The sequence below is a fragment of the Prinia subflava genome (genome assembly GCF_021018805.1).
Source record: "Prinia subflava isolate CZ2003 ecotype Zambia chromosome W unlocalized genomic scaffold, Cam_Psub_1.2 scaffold_33_NEW, whole genome shotgun sequence".
Lineage (NCBI taxonomy): Eukaryota > Metazoa > Chordata > Aves > Passeriformes > Cisticolidae > Prinia > Prinia subflava.
In genome coordinates this window covers 2,220,981-2,239,069 of record NW_026960610.1, presented here as the reverse complement: position 1 = coordinate 2,239,069, position 18,089 = coordinate 2,220,981, and the positions used below count along the sequence as shown (strand labels likewise).

General features: G+C 43.6%; 1 protein-coding gene across 5 annotated transcripts in view; it reads left to right on the top strand.

Annotated features, from left to right (window-relative positions):
* The window catches only part of NEDD4L (NEDD4 like E3 ubiquitin protein ligase), a 103,632-nt gene that overhangs the window by 63,331 nt on the left and 22,212 nt on the right, over positions 1-18,089 (top strand). For 3 of the 5 annotated variants that reach the window (XM_063424559.1, XM_063424558.1, XM_063424560.1), the window contains exons 6-13: positions 9,414-9,464; positions 11,464-11,525; positions 11,642-11,744; positions 11,978-12,144; positions 13,050-13,182; positions 13,696-13,872; positions 15,169-15,243; positions 16,706-16,765. In XM_063424559.1, the coding sequence (XP_063280629.1) occupies positions 9,414-9,464; positions 11,464-11,525; positions 11,642-11,744; positions 11,978-12,144; positions 13,050-13,182; positions 13,696-13,872; positions 15,169-15,243; positions 16,706-16,765 (828 nt within the window). The remainder of the gene's footprint in view (positions 1-9,413; positions 9,465-11,463; positions 11,526-11,641; positions 11,745-11,977; positions 12,145-13,049; positions 13,183-13,695; positions 13,873-15,168; positions 15,244-16,705; positions 16,766-18,089) is intronic. The other 2 variants (XM_063424561.1, XM_063424562.1) reach the window with 1 other exon arrangement.

Below are 18,089 nucleotides of genomic sequence, written 5' to 3'. Positions count from 1 at the left end.
TTAGTACCTTTGGAAAATTCAGGCTGAATAAATGTCAGCATACCTTCTCTGATTTCATTCCAGCAATCTCATTTCCCTGCCTGCAGAGCCTTTCACGACTTTGATTTCCCTGCCACCACTTCTCAGTTGTTTAACCTCAGCCCATATACCTAAAGGACTGCATCATGATCCAGAAAAGTCTGGTGATGCTCCTGATGTAACAGAGCTGAACTCTTGGCAAAGGTGCTGTCTGGGGCTGCTGCTCCCGGTCATCCCTGGTAATTTATAGGGCACTCACACGCTGTGGGGGAGAGCAGAGTTTTCCCAGCACTGCTGGTCTTAGGATGTCATTTTTAAACAAAGGCCTGATCCTGCATTATTACTGACTTATTACAAACTTAAACTGCACTTTTATGGACTGTTGCTAATAAAGATGTGCACCCTCAGCTTCCCCAGAGAGAGGGAGTTCAGCTTGTCATACAGGGACCTGTAACTGTGAGCTAGACACAACCACCACACTGGCATGGGAATCACAGCTTGGATAAATGTGTGTGCCCACAAAGGTTTATTGGGGCTTTGTGAGGGGTCAGATAAACATTTGGTTCCAAACTGTCCCTGGTCCCGTGAGCTTGGGTTGTCATGCTCAGATACAGTGGGGATTACTGCGGGTGTTTGAAGCTGCTCTGAACTGTTGGGAGTGGCTGATGCCCCAGTGCATGGGGTGGATAAGGAGAGGGTGGAATAGCAGAAATGAGTGTCTCTGCTGAATGGAAAACTGGGGACTTTTACTTCGCCATGAGTCATTTTCTATTGTTTTAGAGCTGCTTTGCAATGAGCAGTGTGTATATCAAGGAGAGCAAATTCAGGAATAGTGTTCAGTAATGAAGGTTGTTAGGTCAGTGTGATGGGTGCGATGGATGACTAAAATTTCATTGTTCAAAGAGCAGTTCTTTGCTGCAGAGTGCTTGAATTGAGAATTATTCTAATTTGTATGAAGAATGCCAGTAAATTTGACCAGAATCATGGAAGAGATGCAGGGAGAAGAATCATTAGTTAGAAAAATTCCTAAGTGCACAGTTTTGCTTACTCAGCATGTCTGTGCAGAATATATACACATTATGCCTCTGGAAGTCATGCACTCCTAATCCCTCTATTTTTCAACCTATTTATTAAAATAGCAGTTCCATTTTTGACTAATTTTGAGAGAATCTATGGATTTCTTCTGTTTTGTCTCTGTTCAATTCCCACAGAAGTCACAGTCAGCATTTTTCTTCTTTCTCAGCTGCCTTCTTCAAGTTGCAGGAGGAGGTGAAAGTATTTTAAAAGGTGATGACCTTTTTAACCTTCCTGTTAGAACCAACTATCCTGCTGCTCATCTTCCACCATGCTTGCAAGAGCTGCATACATTTGGCATCTCACGTCCTTCAGATCTCAGTTGCTGCGGTTCTCCAGGCTATATTAGAAGCACTGGAATAGCTTTTGGGGGAATAAAAATCCCCCTAGCACAGGAGAGTATTTCTACTCTTACAGTACTTGGCTTTTCTGAGGGCTGTATTTCTTAACTGCTTTCTGCCAAGAAAGCACTTATACAGAAAAATTGGTCATGACCGATATATAGTGGAATCCAAAAGTCTGAATATATCCAAAAATCTGAACTGCTGTCGATGAGAAAAAGAAACAGATAAAGTAGGGCATTTCTTTGACTAGAAGGAAAAGGTAGGATAAGTGGATAAGTAGATTACTGCAGAGGAGAGGAGATGAGAAGAAATGGTGGTGGAGACAATGAGGTCTGTTTGAATGGTTCCTGGTGTCTGCAGCAAGACATTAATGAACAATTCACCAGCTAATTACTCTCTTTTTGTTCTGCTCAGTGCTGTACAGCACAGCAGAGCTGCCCCAGCCTCCCTCACCTGCTTGCCAGGATCTGCAGGAGCAGTCCCAGCTTCAGGTGCCCCTCCCTCTGGGAATGCTTGTGCTGAGATCCCTGGCTTTCAGGGGCGCTGGGGGGCTCTGCAGGAGCAGGGAGTGCTGCAATGTGCTCTGGGCACCTTCCCCAGGTGGGAGCAGGGCCAAGGACGAGGCTGAGGAAATAAAGAATTTGGGGGGCCTCTGTGCAAGTTCCAAGTAATAAAATGCAGCTGTTTGTGCTTTGGAGAGCCACCAGTCCCCCTTCCTTGGAACAATCCTCCTGCTGTAAACCTGCCTTCATTTTGCTTGCTGGCTCTACCAAGCTGGCCTCACATCTACAGTTTCTCAACTTGAAATGCCATTGTTTTTGAAATTCTGTACCTTTTGACTCCTCAGCTATCAAAGATATGCAGGTGTTTGTGCTACACACCATGTGCCACAGCTCTGCACGTACTCGATGTACTTTGCTGCTGCTTCATAAGACACGTGTCTTTGCTCTATTGAAGAGCAACATTTCCCAAACTTGGTATGAGACTTTCTTCCATTATTTCCTGGCTCTGTAACTCAGGCAAGGAAGGTGGCTTGAAGGCTCTGAGCAAAGAGTTTCAGCCAGAGTTCTGTGGAAAACTGTTCTTGGTGCAGTGCCCTTCTCCTGCCATGACACAATGCATGTGGAGTGGGCAGGGGAAGAAGCAGTGGCTTCTGCTGGGCAGAGCTCTGTGCATGAACTGCTGAGGTGCCACCTGTTCACGGATGGGTTTAGAGATGTGAACTGCTCTGGCCACATCAGCGGGGTCTGAGGTCTGTGCTCCTGCCCATGCCGCAGCTCTGGGACTGCTGTGGGAGTGCTGTTTGGGTATCTCAGGCTGCAATTATGTGGATTGCAGAGGGCAGATTTTTTCTGTTACTCCATAGAACAGATTATTGTGCAGAATGTTTAGAACTTATTGGTGCTTACTGCCTGTTGCACTGGGAACTTGAGCCCTTCCATTGTGCCTCACTGTTCTTTCCTGGGGAGTTACAATGAAACTTAATAAGATTATAATTTTTATTCTGAGAAGTTTTTTTCAATAACTCCTTCATTTCTTACAGAACACGGGGCAGAAGCTGTCCCAATACATTTACGTTGTTCTACACTTTCTGCTTGTTCTTTCACTTTTGTACATTGATTCTGTTCTTATTTTCCATATCCTCTCACAGCTCAGGCCTGTTTTATCTCAGGCATCAACTCTATCTTGGTCTTGAAAGACAGGTATCTATCAGGGAAAACTGGAGTTTCCCTTGGAATGGAGACTGTAAAAACCCCCTCCCTCCAAATTATTATAATTTTGCAATTAGGAGCTTTCAGGCAAAAATATGGGAATAGGAGTAACAGTTGTTTACTAGGAATATTAAAAAAAATACAAATGCAGTAGTACAAAAAACCCCAAACAAGCAAACAAACAAAAGACCTAGAAAACCCTGACAGAGTCAGAGATATGACCTGACACCCTCTTGTCAGGGTGTTGGAAGCAGTCCAAATAAGTCTTCCTGGAGTAACAGATGTTGTTCTATGAAGTAGAGATGATCCGGTAGAAAAAAGGGTCCAGTGCTGGCGAGATGGGTCTTCTCGGAGGATGCCAATAAAGATTCATCTGTGGAACTTCATACAGCGCTTCTCTTCTCTCTCCCTGCATCTGCCAAGGCACTTAGCAAGCTCATGAGCTGAAAATCACTAGAGCTGACACTGCAAAGATCTGAAATCCTTGATAGCTGAGCTGCTAAGTACTGCCTGTGCCTGGGAGCTTCGCCTGAGGTACTTGGACAACAGGTACTTAGCGGTACCCTCTATCCAGGAATACCTAAGGCAGCCAGGATCGGACTGATCTTGAGAAGCCCTGGGAAGGATAAAGATCATGTCTGCCTGCTCTGAAATTAAGCAATATCTGGGTTGGAATGCGGCATCTCTTTAAACAGTGCCTAGAAATAGTACACAACAATGTTCAAGTCAGGAAGCTGGGAACTTCCTGATCATCTCAAAACGCCAAGGGAACTGTAGATAGTTAGAATGCTATTACCCAGCCTGGTGTCTGGCAAGGGAACCAAAGCACCTCTGAGAGCTCTGTTCCCACTGTGCTCTGGACTCAGCTCCACATCCCCGGCTGGCAGCTGGCAGCAATCCAGGTTCTGGGGGACCTTTTAGCCTGTTCTTTTTACATCTTATCACTGTCTCTGTCCAGTGCCTCAGTTTGGATGAGCCATGGCTCTATGGTTTGTGGGTGTTGCTGGTTCCCAGGCCAAGGTGATCACGTTTTCACACAGGGGCATTCCATGGGAACCCCTTTGGGATCATTCCCAACCTTATGAAATTTTCAGGCACTTTCAGGAGTTTGTCCTGCACTATGGGTGATCTGTTGTAACAGCGTGGTGTATTGGTCCAGGTTAGGAAACAGGCAGGAAAAGTCCAGGATCAGGGCTGCTGGGAGAGCTGTGTCCTGGTGATGTTTGCCTTAGGAACCAGCAGATAAGCACAGGATTGCAGCTTGGCCTGGTACTGCATGGCACAGTTTCCTTGGGAGAACTAACTGCATGTGCTGGGGGTGTCAGCTTGTGTGTACACATTTGAGGGACTTAACAGGATTTTGCACATAGCTGAATGTCTTAATCCCTGTGAGACCTGCCCACTCCTGCAGATCCTTCACGTTGTTTGTGTGACCTTTAGTCAAAGTCCCGACTAACCTGTTGTACCTCTGCTGTTCTCTTAACTTCTGATTTCTTTTCAGGCTGGAATAAAGCTAAGCGGAGTTGAGTTGCCTGTTGTGTTGCTCGTGTGCTCAGCCATTACCCAACTGTAATATGTGTTTTACCTTATGATGACTAGTACATTTCACCACTCTTAGAGGTCAGGTTAAATAAAGGGTGCATGTTGTAGTTTAGATTTAGGGGGGTCCCCGGGGAGGGTTCCCCGAGAGCCCCCCGGGCTCTAGGTTCATTGGTATTTGCATGCAGGCAGGCAAGGAGACTAGACGGCTGGTGAGGTGCTGATGAGATGAGGATTTATTTGGAGTTTGACCCCAGGAAGGCAGCATAGTCACTGAGGGAGAGGGGAGAGGAGGGGGAGAAAGGGAAGGGGAGAGGGAAGGGGAGAGGGAAGGGGAGAGGAGCAGAACCTCCAGAGGCCTCCAGGGCAAAGAGAGCGAGCCCACTCCATTTGCACCCTTAACAGAGAGATTCAAAGTGGGCGCGGACAGATCTAGAGGCCAATCGGATTAGACACACATGATACTGCAGGGGAGGTTACAGACTTGGGATAAACCATACACTTTCCAGGGGTGAGCCAGAGCATACCATTTCAATAAAATGCAATTCCACAGGTGCACATCTGAGGTAGTATTTGCCTTTTATTCTAGAGCTGAAATGAGCAAGTTTTTAACAGCTGAACTGTTAACTATTGACACTTTCCCTTCTGGAAAACAACAAACTTTGGTGTTTGAACTGAACATAAGTCTAACAGTTTATTCATACTTCTGTGTGGTTCCAAATAAAGCTGAGGTGTGTGTGTACAGTCCTGAGGCTCAGCTAACCATTCTGGTTTGTGCTGAAGTGTCAAGGGATGCTTTTCCTTTCTCTGCTGTTTTAGAGACTAAGGGCATTTAGGGCGCTGCAACTTTATCCCAGGCTTTTCCTCCTGGCTTGCAGCTTGGATAGGCACCAGATTGCAGCCTGACTTTTACATGCATTTCGGAGTGTCACCTTGTCACCTCAGTCTCCTATGATGAACTGTTAGTTATTTCACATTCTGAGGTGTTTGGCACAAGTTAGAATTTCCAAGTAGTTCTGTTGGTTTTTAAAGCTTTTTCAGTCACTGACCACTGATTACACTTAATGAAGTGTTTCCTTGTTTTTTTCCATTGTCTTTCACTGGACAGCTGAGATCTTGGCTGTTCTTGGGATTCAGTGATTACCAGGTTTCATTGCAGTGTCTGTGCAGGTGTGAGGGGTCCCTCACACACTCAGGAAAATTCAGTGCACAGAACACTCACTGTGCCTGGTGTGTGTGAGCCTGGTGCTGCTTTCCCACAGGATCAATGCATGAATGAGTGAGGTGGTTGGACAGATTTGGGTTTCATGAACAGACAGGGGTTATTTATGTCTCTGCCAAAACACTGAAGTGATTACTTTTCATTTCAAGAGAGCTCCTTGGAAAATGGGACAGTGTCTGACTTTCACCTTTTCCACAATAAATGTGCTAAACCAACCCCACAGGTGGAACAGGGGATGCTGAAACTTTGTAAAATTGCTTGGGAGTGTTAAAGGGTAATTAGGAAATTTTGGGCTAGCTCTTGTTATACTTGGGCTTTGCAGTAAGACTGTAACAAAACATCTGAGCCCTGCCCCACCCCTGCCTGCCTGTGCTTGTCCTGCTGCCCACACAGAGTTCCAGGTGGGACAGGGGCAATACTGAGGCAACAATGACATTTGAGGGGTCACTCGTTCTGGTTGGCAAAGTCCCATTCAAGCTACAGCTGGATGAGCATCTGCATCCTGTGCCTTTGTTGTGGAGAACGGATTACTCACTGTCCGGGGGGGTCAGACTGGAGCAGGAGTTAGCAGTGCGATACTGTGATACTCAGCTGAACAGGCTGCTATCTTGGGTGGCTCTGTGGATTTTAGTGACAGAGAGTTTCTCCAAACAGACATTTTCACTGTTGCCTTTTTCCCAGCCTGGAAATGAAACTAGGGATAATTTTAGCAAGGAGGTAATATAAAAGGGGATCTTTTTTTGAAGGCCTTCGGGGGCAGTCATGGAAAGATGTCCACAAAAGCCCACCCACACCCACCCCCCCCCACCCCCCCCCCCCAGGGGTGAGTACATTTTTATAGGTGTTAGGAAATTAGCATAATTGATAAAAAGCACCAATTAGGAGGACAAGTGGTAATGCAATTCCCCCCTTGTCTGGAGCCCCCCTTCAGCACTAGTTGTACTTTGTCCATGAGAATGGATTGCAAAGAGTTGTTCTCAGCCTTGGTTCCCTGGAAGAACCAAGATAGTACAGAGCCTTGTACCTCCTGGGGCTTGGAGCTCTGGAATTTGTTTTGTCTTTCTGCCTAGGGAAAGGCCATGGAAAAGTACTGGGAAAACTAGCTACTAATACAATAGTTGACAGTGTTACAAATATATATGTGAAGAATACAGAGAACATATAAAAGAAAAAAAAAAGCACAACCCAAATGACGTCATTATAATGAGAAATGGGGAAAAGAAGGCAATGGAAAAGGTTCCTGTGGCTCATGAGGTGCCTTTGCTGGAAGCAGGGAGCCCCAAAGTAAGAAAGCCTAAATTTTAGGGCTGTGGAGACTTGCAAGAGAAAATTCTTTTCACAGAACAAAAAAACCTAAATATTAATATTGATACTAATATTAATATTAATACCAATATTAATACCAATATCAATATTAATGCCAATATTAATATTAATACCAATATTGATATTAATATACTGGCCTCCCAGCCCTTTCTTACAGATATATGTGTACAGTCAAGTTACATAAAGACTGAATTTTCCAAGAGCGCTAGTTCTAGCAAAGGTGTCCATATCTATGCAGAATTAGATGAGGAAGTAATTCTGCTTACAGAGCTGGCTGGGACTGAGGGATTTCCAGTTCCACTGTAAGCTACAAACACATTTTGTTGGTTCAGCTTCTTTAAGGCTGCTTCTAACCTACCTGAAGATTTTCTGTATCCATGACTTGTGTTTTTCTTGAGCTAAAAGCTGCAAGAAGAGATGTAGCAATAGGTGTATATTTTCTTCAGAGTAGTTGTTATTGGAGTGACTGTACTGAAGCAGGAGGTGGGGAGTACTTGGGATTTGCCAGTATTAAGGGGAAAACATGTTAGTTCCCTAAAACAGGGCATGCTACCAGGTTCTACTATTTGCTAGGAAGAAGAGTAATAGTCAAAATTCTGTAATGAAAAATCTATTCACTGTTTTTACTTAAAATTGGAAAAACCACGGTCTCCTTGGTGCTTTTTTTGTTGTTCCGTAGCATCCAGCACAGCAGGATGTGTCCATTCTGTGGGGATCATGAAACGTCATCCTATCTTTGTAGTAGAAACAGAGTTGTTATGATGTTATCATATAAAATATGAATTTTAATACTAAACTTAATGCTCTGCTATGAGAAATATGTAAACTTGGCTCTGCAGCAGCAGCATGCACTTCCTGGAATTCTGTACTTAGCGTGGTTATAAATAGGCAGCAGGTTATTTGGGAATCACTGGGGCTGATATCTGGTGTCGCAAACAGTATCTGGGAGAAACTGCGTTCCCTGGTCGATGGTTGGGTTCGGTCTTGAAAATTCCTGTCTGAGTGAATCCCAAATGTCCCTCGGGCACAGGGTCCAGGTCCCGCAGCAAACACCCATCTGCCACTGGTGTCCTTTGGTGTCCTGCTGCCAGCGTTTCCATGCTTTGCCTTTGTGGGTGACATCCCCAGGCTAGACCCAAATGCTGGAACTCGCCCTGTTTGAGTGAGCTGCTCCCACCATGGGTAAGTGTGGGACTGTCAGTCCAGGAAGGAAGGCTTGGATTTGTCCCCTGTGTCCTAGGTTATAATGTAAGATGTGTCCAAAGTATGTAGTCTATCACCACCTTCAGGAGCTGTTGAAACTAGGTGGGGCAGTGTTTCCCTTGCCCCCTCCCTCTGGACTATCTTCTGTTAATGGGCCATCAAGGCCTTGCCCATGACTCATAGGTAACTCCCTCTGGGAGCTATCTCTGTTTAATGGGCAATCAAGGACCCCTACATGACTCATGGAATGATATCAGCCCATTGTGAGATGCTCCACCCAGGGGGAGGAGCCAAGCATTCCCACCTGGATATAATCTGGGATTTGGGACAGCACAGGAGGCCTTACCCACTGGACTCCCAGAGGACAAGAGCTACCAGACCTTTCTACAGGATCACTGCTTCAACAAGACAGCTTCATCTGGACTGCTACCACCACCCTAACTAACAGGGTGTCAGGTTGTATTCTGACTCTGTCAGTGGTATTTTGTGCTATTGCTTTTATTTATTTTATTTTATTTTATTTTATTTTATTTTATTTTATTTTATTTTATTTTATTTTATTTTATTTTATTTTATTTTACTTTTTTTTTTCCTCTCCTAATAAATTGTATTTCTGACTTGGAGTCTCTCCCTGGTTTTGCTTTCAAACCAGCACACCCCGTCAACAGGAAACCAGCTGGGGCTTCTCAGTGCTTTGAGGGGCTCTGGGTTGGCTTTGGTGGTTTCCTCCCAGGCAGAATTGTGTCAGCACCACCACATGAGCCGTGGGCTCAGGAACCTGTTTGCAGTGTCATGAGAAATACTGCGCTGAGATAATTTAATTGGAACAACAAATAATGGGCAACAATAAGAGGGTAGAAACCAGTGATTCCTAAAATAATGGTACTCAACCGTCTTTATTTTTGCCTCATTGTGACTAGATTGATATTTATTATTTTTTGCCTTTCTGATGTAAGTTTACTTTCTGTCTGACAGACCAGAGACGACTTCCTGGGCCAGGTGGATGTGCCGCTCAGTCACCTTCCGGTAAGCACCACAGCTCTGAAAACTCTTGGGGCTATGTACAGTTGACTGCACACACCACTTACATTCTCCTAAGGCAAGTGCTCCCAGCAGAGCTTAAAGGAAACTGTTATAGACAATCAGGCCTCACCTGGACTGGGACAGGGAGATGCATCAGCTGTACATGGAAGGGATGCACTTACTGTGCAAAAAAGGCTTCATGAGAGCAGAATTGCTTCAGCAAATGCATGAAAAACCAAAAGGCTGCCAGAACTATGTCATCTGTTCATTATTTTAGCTGAAATTGAATTCTTTGCCAGCAGTAAGAGTTCAATAGCAATCAATTAAAAGTAATTGACACGGGGTTTGAATCATTTTATTGTCAACAGACATTTGAGGTGTTTGGTTTGAGAGTGGTAATGCTTGTTTCTATTTCTTAATTAATGGAGGAATTCAGTGTAAAGCTGGTTCTGTAATTCTGTAAAGTTCCAGCTGTCTGGTTTCCCCTCAGCAGCCAGGATTCTGCATGGGCTGCAAAATTAGATGCTAAATTAAGTGCAATTTCTATTTACTGATTTATAGTTAGGAATAAATATATATGTGTATGTATATACAGTGATTGCTTTAGCCTTGGTACAAACATTTCTGATATCATATACTGTTTTGGATGACTAACATTGGCTGAATGTAGTTAATATTTTTTAAATGTTGTGCATGTTAATCTTAAGATCTGTGACCTTGCAGGGCTTTTTATGTGTGAATAGGTGAAGTTATTGCAGTGTTTATGTCAAAATAAGGTGTCAGTTGAGCATAACTGGCTTTTTGTGTCTGATTTTTACTTCTTGCTATTGATGGATGTTGTAGGAGAAAAATGGCTTTGTAATGACTTGCACAGTGATGCTTGTTTAGATGTATCTGTAATGGTTGATCTGGAGTCTGCAAGTGGTGTGTTAGGTTATAAACTGTAACAGTGGAAAGCTACAAGGGAAGGATTGGGCACACCTTGTGGTGACAAATGTATCATTCCCTTCTTATGGAAGCTCTTGTCATCCCAGCTGTGCTGTGCAGGATTGCTTGCTCTGGGCTTGTGTGGATATCTCCATTTATGTATCCTTATGCACAGACAAGATCTAAATAGCCCTGGTGGAACAGTGGGAAGAGTCCTTTTCCCCTCAGACATTTTCCATGGCAAAGCTGCTGTGTCTCAGAGCAGTCCTTCCCTCAGAGGCTGTGACCTTGAGGGACCTCCTTGGGCACTTCCCTGTTCCAGGTAAAGAGTTACCTGGTGGGAAGGTGTGTTAGCACACTGGCTCAGGGAAGCACACTGTGCATCTGCAGTCATCCTTCCACTACCTTGATAGATAGATACGTTGGGATGTATTTGTTAACAAATTAATAATCAGCTTTCTCATCCTGCTGATTTGTAAGTTTTTGTTTCTCCAATACCAGCTAATTACTATTGACAGAATTTGGGTAAAACATACAGCTCCTCTCTGGGAGCACTTCCCTTCCAGAAGAGCACTAAACAGCAGTGCTGAATCATGCGTGCCTTGGTGTCCTGGTGAGCTTGTTAAAATCTGCATCTGAGCAAAACAGGCAGCGTGTCTCTCCCAGAGAAAGTGGCCACTGGCAGGGGCAGAGGTCAGGCACTGAAGGGAGAGGCTGCGTGGGATTTGGCTGCCAAGTATAACACAGTTCATGCTTGAAATTCAGAATAAAGTTCCCCAGACAATCAGCAGGGGAAGTGTGTGTATGGAGTCATCATCCTTTTCCCTTGGCATCTGAAATTCCTAGTTCTGTACCCACAGCAGCTGTGTGTTCACACATGTGAAGGATGTGACGTACTTGGTAAGAAAGCTGAAATTCTCAAGGAATAGGAAGTTTCCAAGATTCCAGGCTTTAGATAACTTAGGATTCAGTGGAAATCAGAGATGTAATCTGTCAGCCTGTTGTATGAATGTTCTTTATGTGGCTGGACTTGTGGGCAAGCCCTTTAATTTCCCATTTTCTCCACTGCTTACAGACTGAAGACCCAACCATGGAGAGGCCATACACATTTAAGGATTTCCTCCTCAGACCAAGAAGGTGAGAGGAAGGACCTTTAAAACATTTGAGGACTTTAAAACATTTCTTACTTCATGGCTTTTTTATTTACAATTATTTAGGAGTTGTTAAATGCAATGTACCTCCTTGTCTTGTAGCCACAAATCTCGTGTAAAGGGTTTCTTGAGACTGAAGATGGCGTATATGCCCAAAAATGGCGGCCAAGAGGAAGAAAACAGTGATCAGAGGGATGACTCTGAGGTAAGGCTGAATCCTCATGGAAGGATTCAAGAAAAATTGTAGTCGGCTGCACTTGAAGGATAAAGCCCTGGAAACAGAGTTGGCAGTTGGTTCTCTTTGGCACCAAGCTACCAAGAGAACACCCAGCCACCTTTGGAAATCCCTCTTTCATAGACTCAAGGGGATTTAGCTCTTTTCTCATTGAAATGAGGTGCACACTGTAACCACAGAGGTCTTTTTCTTTCATTCCTAAGCATGGCTGGGATGTGGTGGATTCCAGCGATGCCTCATCTCAACGTCAGGAGGAGTTGCCACCTCCTCCGCTGCCTCCTGGGTGGGAAGAGAAGGTGGACAACCTGGGGCGGACTTACTACGTGAATCACAACAACAGGACCACCCAGTGGCACCGGCCCAGCCTCATGTAAGCAGCCATGAGCTAGGAGCTGGGTGGGTGGGATGGAGAACCAGGCTGAGGCTCAAGTCAGAAAGGAAAACGAGCTTTGTTTATGCCTGAAAGGGACTTGCTTGCCCCCAGCAGATCAGAGACACACAGTGTTCTGGAAAATTCCAGGAAGTCTGGGATGGCAGGGAAGGCAGTGCATTAACAACCCACCTTAGAATATTAGGAGACATAATAAGGAATTTTTCAGTAAGTAATGTAACAGGAATAAATTACTTTGTTTATAGAGTGTTAAAGAGGTAAGGAAAAAAGTCAACTCTATTAAGTTTTAATGAAGTTTAACAGATTAGCTTTGAGGAGATCATGGTTATTATTCTGTGAATAGGCTTCATTCCCTGGATGTGCTATCAGAGAGGTCTGCAAGCTGTGGCAATATCTTCTCAAGATTAGATTTAGAAAGCTCTGGCAAGCTTACATTTTACAGAATGTGAATAACTAACAGTGTTAAGAGTTATACTGAGATCACGTATTTAACCCAGCACTGCCAAGGCCACCACTAAACCATGTCCAAGGAAGTGCTGGATCCCCCAGCACTGGACACATTCAAGGTTGGGCTCCACAAAGTGCTGGGCCATTTTGTCTAGGCTATGGTTTCCCTGCCAGGAGAGGTTGAACCAGATGACCCATGAGGTCCTTCGCAGCCTGGTGTTCTGTGATATTTGTGAAGTGCTTCCAGTTTTATTTTCTTTCAACTGAGGGATTAAACAGTCTCCTAATTATGAAGCTTGATACATGCATGAATAATGATTTTTATAATTAAAAGCATTACCGAGGTTTTGAAGGCAATGGACAAAATGGGGGCTTAGTTTAACCTGGGTTATTTTCTTGTTCTTTTCTCTTTCCCATGCTGGGTTCCCCCTCTGCAGCGATGTGGGATCTGAGTCGGATAACAATATCAGACAGATAAACCAAGAGGCAGCTCACAGGCGGTTCCGCTCGCGGCGCCACATCAGTGAAGATTTGGAGCCAGAGCCTATGGAGAGTGGAGACATTCCTGAGGTATGCCCAAGCCTTGGGCTTTAGGAGCTGACTAAACTTTGAGCAGCCGTATTTCTCACGTGTGAGCTAATTAGCACACAGCACAGAGAGTCATGGTTTTCCACGTCACTTGTGGAGATTGCCTTGGGAAAATGCCAGCAGCACTATGACAATGCAGCCAGAGCCACACTGCCAGGGTCCTGTGCAGCTGCAGCTGCCTGCTGGCCTATGGACAGCACTGAGTCCTGTGTCAATGCTGGGAGAAACATTTATCATTCCAAATTGCTTGTCCTATATACATTGATAGAAACACTTTCATATTCTGCTCTGAACAAGAGTGGAATAAATGATAAAAAGAAGGGAAGTGGACTGGCTGGAGCTGCCCTGTGCTTCAGTTTTCTGTAGTGCCTTGATTTAGGGTGAAGAGAATCTGTTGTTTTTGTGTTGGGCACAGTGAGATGATCACACAGAAGGCAAAGGGAAAGAAGACTCGGTCTGTATAAAACCTGAACTTCGTTTCTTCTCTTTCATTAGCCTTGGGAAACCATTTCAGAGGAGGCAAGTGCCAGTGGGGATTCCTTAAGCTTGTCATTGCCACCTCCTCCTGCATCTCCAGTGTCCCAGACCAGTCCTCAGGAGCTGTCTGAGGAGCTGAGCAGAAGACTCCAAGTCACTCCTGATTCCAATGGGGAACAACTCGGCTCTTTGATTGTATGTAATGTGTAATCTGTAAACCTCTAGTGCAGAAATGTGCAATTGTTTGGCATAACCTGAATCACTTCATGCATGGGGAGCCATTGCTGGGCTCAGGAAAATCTGAGCATGCAGTTAAAATTCCCTTCCAAAAAATGCATCACAACTTCACCATCAAGCAAACTGCCTCAGACAACAGAATTCCTCAGTTCAGATTTCAAGAGTTCTTCTGTGTGAGTTTAACTTCAGACTCTGCTACTGTTAGACCTTTAGTGAAACAAAATATATGAGAGTAGAGGGTATCAAGCTAGGAATTCCCAAAGGAAAGGAAAAAACAAAAAAATGGTCTCTGTATTAGTGTTATCCATTAGTCAGATACCATTAAAAATCAGGACAATACATGTACAAGTGGGGGAATATTTTATGTCTCTGATGACAAAAATAATTGTAAATATTAAACAGAACATCATGCTCTTATTTATTTTTTATTCTTCATATGATGCTATCAAGGTACCTCTGCAGTTCAAGAGATAAGAAATACTCTTGTTCTCATCAAAAAGAATCTTGATTAGGTTCATTTTTCCCAAAGAGCCAGTGCAGTTGTTCTCTGACTGATGGGAATACCACCTGGAGGTTGGTCAGCAAGTGACAGCTCTGATGCTCTGCTGGATCTGCATGCAGAGGCACTTGGGCTTGTGTTGAGAAGTGCAATTTTAGTAGGCGCCCATTGGTTTTACTGCGGCTGTGTCAGTGCTATGTTTTCCTAAACATTGCTCAGCCCTGGAGTGCCTAGCTGGACTAGTGGGGAGGAATTACATTGTAGTGTCAATCAGACATGATGTGTGTCTGCTTTTTTAGGGGAGGGGTTTGTTTCTAGTTTACAATCATGAAGGATGTGTCTTGGGAAAAGACACAACTAATTCAGAATTTAGCAGCAAAGAGGAAAGTTGAAACTGATTTTTTTTTTAAGAAATACTGTAATTTTTTAAGAAAATGAATTTTTAAGACTGAGCTCTCATCCATAGTATTTGATATTGGATATATTTCTTAATGCCTTTTTTTTTTCAATAATTCATGAGTTTGTTCATGTTGACATTTCTCCTTTAGGAAAATTGATGGGCCCTTTTTTTTGTAGTATATATGAAGTAGAGAAATGAGATATACCACTCTGTGGTAAAACAGCGGTGGGTAATTGTTTACAGGAGATTTGCTACAAAGAGGTTTTTACCTGTAATTACTGAATTTTTAGAATAAACATCATGTTTTAAGACACCCTAACTGGGAGACATCTTTCCTTTTCTTTTTTTCTTGCAGCAAAGAGAACCTTCTTCACGGCTGAGGTCCTGCAGTGTGACAGACACAGTCGCTGAACAGTCCCTGTTATCCCTGGTAAGCCAGAGCTCCCTTCTAGTCCTTTCTTTTTGTGTGGACATTCTCTGATTCTGAATAACATCTTGCCTTGGGTCAGCTCTAGTCAGGCACGGATCAGTGACCAGGGTGGGCATCTGATGGTCCCAAACAGTAATGGAGACCAAATTCATGTGAGCTAAAAAAGGAGGACATTCCTGAGAATGAGCAAGTTACCCTCTCCTCAGTTGTTTACCGTGGAAATTTAGGTTACTGTACTCCTATGTGCAGTCAGTGGAGAAATTCCTCCAAGGGGTGTTCAAAGCTGCGGGAGGAGAGGGCAGGAGAACCAGCTCTACCTGGAACTGGAGCAGCCACAGGACTCTCACAGCAGACATATTTCTGTGGCCCATAAGTTGATTTTACTTGCAATATGTAAATCTGTCTAAAATCCCAAAGGATTGGTGTTTTGCCTGGTTGTAGTGAAAAGGAAGCAACTTCTGCAGGTTTATTTAAGGAGATGGTTCAAACAGGAAAAGATACAAAGATGTTTTGTAAACAAAACTTCTCTCTCCTATCAGAACCATGCACACTGCTCCAGCTGACAGAAAGTGGTGCCTCTCCTACAGCCCATGTGCAAGGGTTGCAGAGGTGGCAGGTTTGTTTTCTCTGCCACCTCTCAGCAGTAGGTACAGAGACCACTTAAAATAGGAGTGTGCAAGGTGTGCTTTTGAATAAAACTGGTCAGATTGCAAAAGAATCTTTCAAAAGATTATGCTTTTCTTCCAAGAGTTTTTTCTTCATTTTTTAAAAGTTATAAATATGCCCCATGTGAATCTGCAAATAGAAAACTTGTGCATACCAAGAAGTTTGTTGCCCAAGCTGCTGTCTCTGTGTTGCTTGTTCTCTCTGCTGCTCTTGGGTGAACATTTCCAGAAACCACAGAGGTTTTCTCTTGGCTGGATTTTTCCCATGATGTAGCAGTTATTTAGTGTAGCTGAAGCATGTCCCTGGCTCTAGGGGTGAGCAGTGGGGTGGCTCCCAGTGCAGTCGTGCCTCACTGTTGCTCCCTGTGCCTGACTGCAGGGGGAACAGGGGCTGCTGTGCTGCTTTATTGCTGTATTTAGCACTGCTGGAGCTGCAGCTGGGGCTGGGGAGAGGCCTTTCTCTTGCTTCTTGAGGGACACTCATTTCCTGAGCACATGTTCAAATCAGCAGCACTGAGAGCACTGTTCCAAAACATCATCTTACCTGATCTTAAGCACATTTCATCCTTCCTGAGCTAATGATCATTTCTCTTCTGGCAACTAAGTACATGTTCCTAAATCTAGTGCTCCTCTGGGATTCTGCCTTGGTTACCAGCGACTGATGACTCTCAGATTTGCAATTATCTGTCTAACTGCTCTCTCTTGGTAAATGTGTCTGATGCCTTGCTCCTAAAGATGTGACAGTAACTTGTGACCTTCTTCAGTAAATATGTGTAACATTAATTATAATTTAACAGCAGAATGGTCCCTCTAGGAGAGCTCATTCTTCAACTGTCACAGGGGGAGAGGAGCCAACGGTAATAAAACTCTTTATCAATCACTATCTCTAAATAAAATGGGGGGACATTTAGGTCTTGTACAATGAGGAACTTTTTTTTTTCCACAAAGCAGCCATGTGTTGAGTGAAATACAGCTATTGAATGAAAACTTACATATTTTTGTCTCAATTTTTCTCAAAATTTCTCCAAACATTCCAATTGCACGCAAATACTGGCATGGTTTAGGGACACAGATGTGCCATTGAATTATGACAAAGCTGTGCACTAAGGAAATGCCATGGGCTCCTGAAAAATGAAAGCTACATCAGCTAATTCTTTAAAAAGGGATACTGGAAGCAGCAGTGATTAGAGACATCAAATCATTGTACATGTAGCTGTGTTTGCATCTTGTATCTGTCTTCCCTTACTCTCCATTAGACTAATTTTAATTCTTAAAGTTGGTCTTAATTTGAGAGCCTTGGGGCTACAGTGATATAGCACAGAGCTCTCAATGGTCTTACTGAATGCCAATTTCATTTTCCAGCAGTTCCTTAGTAGTCCAAGACTGTAGTTTGATCATCCTATAAAATTCTTGATGTGCCTTGCTGAAAGTGTAATGCAAGGAAAGTGGATTTAATCTATATTGAACTTTAACCAAATTATATATATTGAACCTTTAACCTAATTAACTGCCAGTCTGAAGTGAGTTATTTAATGGAAATCATTTACAGTAACTATCATAAATGGCTTTTATGAATTTATTCCCTCCTAGAGAATTTGTTTTAGAGAAAGAAATTTAATTTATACTTGATATAAATTGCTATTTACATCTTGGAAACAAATAAATCTTACTTTGGCTGTTGATGCATCATTCTGTAATGCTGTCTATATTCACTGTTTTTTAATTTTAGAACCAGAGGAGCACACTTGCAAATAGCAAAGTCTGAATAAAATGCCTGACTCATTAGTAGTTAGTTAATTGTGCTAGATGAACCTGCAGTGGTACTCCCTTGGCAGAGCATCTTGTCTTGGTTAGACATTTTAGAGCAAAATATTAATATTTTCCTGCAAATAACTGAGTTCAAATGTTGGTGACTCATCATTAGTGTAGCTGCACCAAGATGTTTTACCTCACCATGCTGCAGTCATTAATCCCTTCTTGTCTTTGTTCAGCATTTATACCCAGAGTCCCAGATCTGTGGAGGAATTGGGACTTACACAGGATTCATGGTCTAAATCCTTTATCTTCAAAGGCTGCATTCTCTTGGGTCTTTGGGCACCTGAGGCTTGCAGACAGACAACCTGTCAGCAGTAGAAGTCTCTGGTCACCTGGCTTTTGCCTTCAGAATCCCTACAAACCCCC